The following is a 7,058-nucleotide window of genomic DNA, read 5'->3' as shown; positions in this document are numbered from 1 at the left end:
AACTGCTGGTTTAGTTATATTTGACATGTTACAACTGCTGGTTTAGTTATATTTGACATGTTACAACTGCTGGTTTAGTTATATTTGACATGTTACAACTGCTGGTTTAGTTATATTTGACATGTTACAACTGCTGGTTTAGTTATATTTGACATGTTACAACAGTGCTGGATTAGTTACATGCTTCTTAGTCTATTTATACCTCAATGGATTGTGCAGATGTGGCAGAAAATAAAACAACAACAACAACAACAATAAATTTAGAGTTAAACAATGTTTATCAAGTCATTTTCTTTTCTTTAGTATTAAAGAAAAACTCTATTCTTTCTCAATACATCTAGTCTATTCATTTCTGTTTTAAGCAAAAGGGTCTAACACTTACTTCTGCCCTCCTAGAATCCAAGGAAAGTAATGCTACAAAGCATGTGATCTGGAGTAAAAAATCTATGAGCAAAGCCAAGCCTGCATACAGGGAGAAAATATGAACTGCTGGCATACTGGAGAGGGCACCTATGGACAATACAAATGTTGCTGAACATAAAATTTCATAACCATTATGTTTCTGTTAAACCTAATAGTTGGATACATCTTTGGAGACCCACTTCAACATGAAATCTATAAAATATACTATACATTTAAGGGTATCAATTATCTTTCAACTTCAATGCATGGTTTATACTATCTTACAAGTTTCTTTCATAATTTTATCAGTCAAGAGGGGTCTGAGGTCCTCAAAAATCTCTGAACATTTGTGCCTTGAGACAAAGCACAAAAGGGTTTCTAGTCTTTCGGTAATGCAAACTAAGCATATTTTGAGGTCTATATGTGGATTTCATTAAGACATCTTTCATGTTTATAAAAAAACAAAAAGACTTTTCAAATTGACAGGTCTAATTCCCTTTGTAAAGTATATACCATCCATATAATGTTCCAAAACTATACACTTGGAATGATCCTTACATGTATAGCTTTAAATTGTAAAGCTCAGTGTTCTTCTTCAGGAGAATAAAGGGTTATGTTTAATGAGTGTAATGAAATATATGGGCACGAATGTTGAGTCACATAAATCGGATGTTCAATATGAGTTAGCCTTGAGATCTAGCCAATCATAACCAAGAGTTGTTGGTGTCAGGTTTAGTTTGTGCCAAAGAGGTGTGTACAGTATATAAAAGACTTAAGTGTAATAATAGTTATAAGAAATGTTAACCAATTTATATTATCATTATTATAAAGATAAAATTAAAATAATGGCAAAAGGTGGTAGGAAATAGAGAAAATGAAATAATTTGAATATCTAGAAATTAAAGCATGAATTATATAAATACTGTAAAGCAAGTTTAATTATGAATTTAGTTATAAAAATTTTTTCAGAAACATGCGAATGTCAACAATCCCTCTTATTCTGAAGTAATTAAGTTGGGTCAAGATGAAATAAGCAGTCATCTTATATGAAAGTTGTTGTAACACCATGAAAATCAACAGATATATTAACACATGATAACACTGAAAGGTCATTAATATTAATAAATCAATGAAGTCAGGTCAATTTTTGTTCTTTCAGGTTGGAAATCAAATATGTGATCGAATCCAGCATGCCTGTCAATGAGGCTACTTCACACTGTTCCTGGTTGTGACTGCTCATTATTCCATAATCTTAGCCAATCAGAGCCACCATAAATAGATGTTTCAAAGTTCTGAACATTTCCGGCACCTCCTTAACAGATCTTTTAGATATCCCACTGCATTCTGTTGTTTTCCCTTGTGAACTTGGTCTTGTCACGTTCACAGGAAATCATAAATTACGTCTCGCACCACTTTATTCTCTCTAAACTGATGTAAATAGTTTATAATGTGCTCTATCCAATGGTATTCTAACTTTTCCTGTAGCTATTTTCAAAGCTGAGTTTCATTAGTAGTTCAGTCATTTGCTATGAGATCATAAAAAGGTGGAAACCAAAGTGTACCAACAAAACTCACAGAAATAGACAAACAATCAAATGAAAAACAAAATATTGAAACTTATATTTTCAAGAGTCAGTAGTTTCTTAACAAATATATAAGCTTATAATTTGGGATGGGTCTAAAGGTGAGGCTCCTTGGTGCTGTGCAGAAACGCAAGTTTGAACATTTTAAAAATTTTTTCATTGTGAAGTAATTTAATGTCGCAAACTGAAAAGAAATCAGTTCTAAAATACTTTTCAGAAATAATTGTTGAAATTTCTTATGTACCTTTTCCTTTGAAAGGTGCTCATTGGCCTGGAAATAATTAAATTACAGTAGCAAAGTGAATGAACAATATATTTAATGTACTTAACTAGGCCTAAGAAAATAAAACATGTATTAATAGCCTCAAAACTTGAAGAATCATAATCAGGGCAGCAAACAGACAGAATAAAATAGTGAAAGGTGAAATTCTGGATTGGTGCTATGTTTTTAAATTTCAGGTCTATCAATGTTAACAATATTATTAAGGAATGACTGGTGGTAGTATTGTTGTCAGTCTTCTCAATTTTATGTTTCACAAGTGATTGCCACTTTCTTTATAGCTAAAAGAGGATTATATAGAAGCTTATTACCTATATATGTGATGAATATCAATATCATCAGTATGCAAACAAACAGCTACAATTACATATAAACTTATGACATTCACGCATGATCAATATCAATAATAGAGAAAACAAACAGCAATGATTATATATAAACTTGTGATATTCACACTTGATGAATATTGATATCAATAATAGAGAAAACAAACAGCTAGGATTATACAGAAACTTGTCATATTCACACATGATATCAATATCATCAGTACAGATAAGAAGCAGCTAGGATTGTACATACATATATGATGAATATATCATCAGTAGAGAAAAAAGACATGACGAAAACTGATATAATTAGTATATAGCATCTAGGATTATACATAAACTTATGACATTAAACTCAATCAATATAAAATTAGTACAGAAAATAAAAATGGTGAACAGCTAAGAAGAAAATTTATTGGATATTTTACCTAAGAAAAAACAAGATGATTCTGAAAAACTAGCTAATAGCAGAGATGGGGCAACCTCGCCCAGAATTCGTCCAATCTGTTCTTCCCGAGATTCCATCTCAAGCCTATTGTCTCGCTAGGTTGTTGGAAAACAAAATATATATAAATAAAAGTTAAAAAAGCAAAAAGAAATTCATGAATTTCTAAAAGTAACTCATTCTTTTTGTAAATTATATTATTAACAGATTTTAATCTTTCATTATAATGTATTTTATTCAATCTGTATATCACATTGGAACTGGTCTAATATCAAACCTTTTTACCATTTACAAAGCCAATTACACTAAAAACACTTCACAGACATATGTATGAATATCTAGTCATACTGATCAGATGGCAACAGATGTAGTTTTTGCCAATACAAAAATTAAAAAGTTAATTGTGAATGGTTGGACTGTAAATGAGAAGAGAAATAAGCAACTAAAGTAACTGTTAAAGTAAAAGTTTTAAAGCATAACTGTCATAACTGTGCAAGTCGAAAGAAATATGCATTTAGGAATTACCTCAATTTGGCAGGAAGTACTAAAGCTTCAAATTTTATTTAATTAATTAAACCTTAGTTTACATTGCCTTATAACCTTTATATAGTTATACATTTCAACTACATTCAAAGGTGTATGTGTGCGTTTACATTTATATATGATATTTATGTTCAGTTGTTACGGAAATATCTAATAAAGATTTTATCTTTCACTGTGCCATAAAACATTATTTTTGTTCTTTACTATTAATATAGTAGCACAATGAAATTTTATTGAGCTTTTCTGGTTAAAGGAGAGAAGTCTTTATATCCAACACTAAAGTTCTATATCCCATTATTTCTTTACAGCTTTTGCACTGTTTTAATAAGAATAAACAAACTTGCCCTGGAAAATGTGCAAATTTTAATCATTTCCAGTTGTTTTGGAAAGAATACATACACTTTTCCTGAAAAATAAGCAAGTTTAAACAGAAATAAGCACACTTGTCCTAAGAAACAAATGAAATTTAATCATTTGTCACTGTTTCAACAAAGAACAATAATGTTATAATTAAGGGATTGTATAAACCATACAGTGTTTACAACAATATCATGATACTTGATGAAGAGTCCTAGTGGTAAAATGACTATAGAAACTTTTAAAAGGAAGGACAATAATGTCATAATTCTAGATCTCTTCATCAAGTATCATGATATTTTTGTAAACACTGTATGGTTTGTACAATATTTGCCACTGTTTCGACAAAATAAATGCATTTATCCTGAAAAATTAGTGAGTTTCAATGAGTTGTACTATTTTGACAAGAATAAATACTCTTGTCCAGAAAAATGAAATTTGGTGTTCTGATGTTAAGGAACAATCGACCTAAGAAACTCAAGAATGTTCTACAAAATAATTTAGATTTTTCTCTCATCCACCAAAACTAAGACTTTTTAATCATACTATAAACATCACATCTTAACTTTTTTCTTTGTGAGCAATAATACTTTTTCACTAGGGTCACTTTGTGGAATTTTCTTTCATAACACAAAATTAGTAGCGAGTGATGTGTTTGAGCATTACTATCATTTTGTTGATATTAGTTTTTCTGCCCAAACAAGCTTTTCAAACATCTTTTATAAGTTAAAAGCTGAAATACCCATCCTTTGTTTGGGTTATGTGGCGGTTGGATAACACAAAAATCCTAACTTTCACACAACTTATTTATAACATAACATATTATTACTGTATTCATAACTACCTCACCAAACATTTTGTATATGGTTTAAGAATTCAATATGTATATATTTAAATCATGGTATATACTGTGTGATGGTCAGAGTAACTTTGTATTAAGAGGTAGTGGCCAAAGTAGTGGCAGTAGGGGGTGCTTTCTTTTAGCTGCTTTCAACACCCAGCTCTTAATTCCTTCCACAGTGTTTTACATGATTAATTAAATTGACAGTCATTAGCCACAGAAGTGTCTTACAGGTCATAGTTGAAATGTCAAGGGTCAAAGTAGGAAGCAGATATAATGCAAGAAACAGCTCTTCATATCAGCCTTATGGTGACTGTTGGAGTAGAAACATCAGCTGAGTTTATGTATTATTGCAATATTGGTGGCCAATTTTTTTCATTACATTCCTCCATAAAGGTGTATGTTGTAGCATACAAAATCTAATAATTTTGTGTGTGTGTGTAAGGACATGGTGGCATTCATGAATATAGTTAATGTTAACTTACATCAAAGATAATAAATGCTCAATAATGGCAACAATAGGGGGTGGATGGGGTAGTTAAAAAACCACTAACACGTCCTTTGTTTCATACTATCATCCCACAGTTTGGTTGAGATTGGCCCAGCTACCTAGGAGTAATTAAATAACAGACTTTTGTGCTTTTTATATATATGCATATGTAATATCTCTCTGATGTATACATTTAGAATGTCTTTTGTTAGAAAAGCTAGTAAAGTTACAAGAAACAAACATCTCGACTAAGTTAATCAACTGAATACCTGAATTACAAGTTTAAAAAAAAAATGTATAAATACATACAAATGTGTGTAAAACCTTGATTTTTACCCCACAACTTTGTAAGTATAAACATATAAAAACTTACATGATAAGCCTGGACAAGGATGAAAATATTATCAACCCCAACTGCTAGAACAAGGAATGGAATAACCTCAATAATGAGAAGTGTTGCTGGAACACCAGCATAGCTGAAGATGCCAAGAGATGATGTCACTGATAATAAAACAATCACTACTCCTCCTAAACCTAGTGTAACCTTGGAATTGACCTGCAAAAAGAAGATACACACTTTTAAATGTAGCATTCATCTATGCTATACATAGTAAATATATAGTATTAAAAATAGTATAGCAAGTTAACTTCAACAATATAAATATATCTAGTAAACATACATAATTATAGCAAAATGGGGGAACACTAAAAAAAAAAAAGGGTTTCAGAGGCAAGTTGAAGAGTAACATTATAATCTGTTTTGAGTGTGAGTAATTAGACTAAATTCACACTTCAAGCTGCTATGCATTCAAGTAGGTTTACAAAAGCCCAGATGTTATTCAAGAAGAAGAAAAAGACTGCCCTACCAATGCAGAAGAAATGGAATGAGGAGCTTGAATGTTATTCAAGAAGAATAAAGTCCTATACCAATGATATATGCTCAATTTAGAGTGTGTGTGTTGTGTAATATATAATTTTTGCATTCTAGATAAATTTCTGATGTCTGCAAAACTTGGAGTTTATTATTGTTGAACAATCTACGTGCTTTTTCTATTATGTGTGCGTTGAACCGACTGTGTAATTTTGGCATTATACATGCTTTCTTTGATTTTTGGTAATATTAATATCTTGTCCAGTTTTGTAGCTCCTATCTCCATTCTGTTTTTTTTTATCTGTGTTAAGTAAAACCACATGGGCAGATAACACCCATCTAACCTGTTCAAACATCAGAAAAAGCACGTAAAACATCGAAACAGACTGGAAAGCACAGAATATTCTGTGTAGATAACAAAGAAAGCCTGCAATGCCAAAGCTGAGGACTTTGCCATCCAATGACAGACAAAAACCAGATGATTAAATTATGACAGCTGCTAAACAGTCTGAATGAAAGTGAATTCAGTCCAACTGGATAAACAACAGTGTTTTCTGAATATGTAATCAAGGTTTAAAACAACCAAGTGATTCAGTTCAAAGCAGGTGCAAACAGTCAGTTCTAGTCATCAACAGAATAAAAGAGTATAGTTTCAAGCAACAAAATAAAAATGCTCTTCGGCTACCAAACAATCCAATGACTTATTTACGAGAAAAATATTAACAATCTTCCTAGTGCTTTATTTAACTCTCTCTACGAGGGCTCGGTCAAATTGACTGACCACGTGACCACTTTGTACTTGTTTAAAGTCATTATAGTTTGATACTATTAACTTTTAATATAGTATGTATATCTTTACAAAATTTGTCAGACTTTCAGCAAACATTATAAGTCTTTCACATACAAAAAATCAAATATTT

At 31.0% G+C, this 7,058-nt stretch overlaps 1 protein-coding gene across 2 annotated transcripts in view; it reads right to left on the bottom strand.

Annotated features, from left to right (window-relative positions):
* LOC106466934 (Niemann-Pick C1 protein-like) overlaps nt 1-7,058 on the bottom strand; it is a 32,588-nt gene that overhangs the window by 20,623 nt on the left and 4,907 nt on the right. For both annotated transcript variants that reach the window (XM_022395033.1, XM_013927251.2), the window contains exons 3-5: nt 5,641-5,823; nt 3,020-3,134; nt 383-510 (exon numbers count right to left, since the gene is read on the bottom strand). In XM_022395033.1, coding sequence (XP_022250741.1) covers nt 383-510; nt 3,020-3,134; nt 5,641-5,823 — 426 coding nt within the window. The remainder of the gene's footprint in view (nt 1-382; nt 511-3,019; nt 3,135-5,640; nt 5,824-7,058) is intronic.

This window comes from Limulus polyphemus, unplaced genomic scaffold, assembly GCF_000517525.1.
Source record: "Limulus polyphemus unplaced genomic scaffold, Limulus_polyphemus-2.1.2 Scaffold2431, whole genome shotgun sequence".
NCBI lineage: Eukaryota > Metazoa > Arthropoda > Merostomata > Xiphosura > Limulidae > Limulus > Limulus polyphemus.
This window is presented reverse-complemented; position numbering and strand designations above follow the sequence as displayed.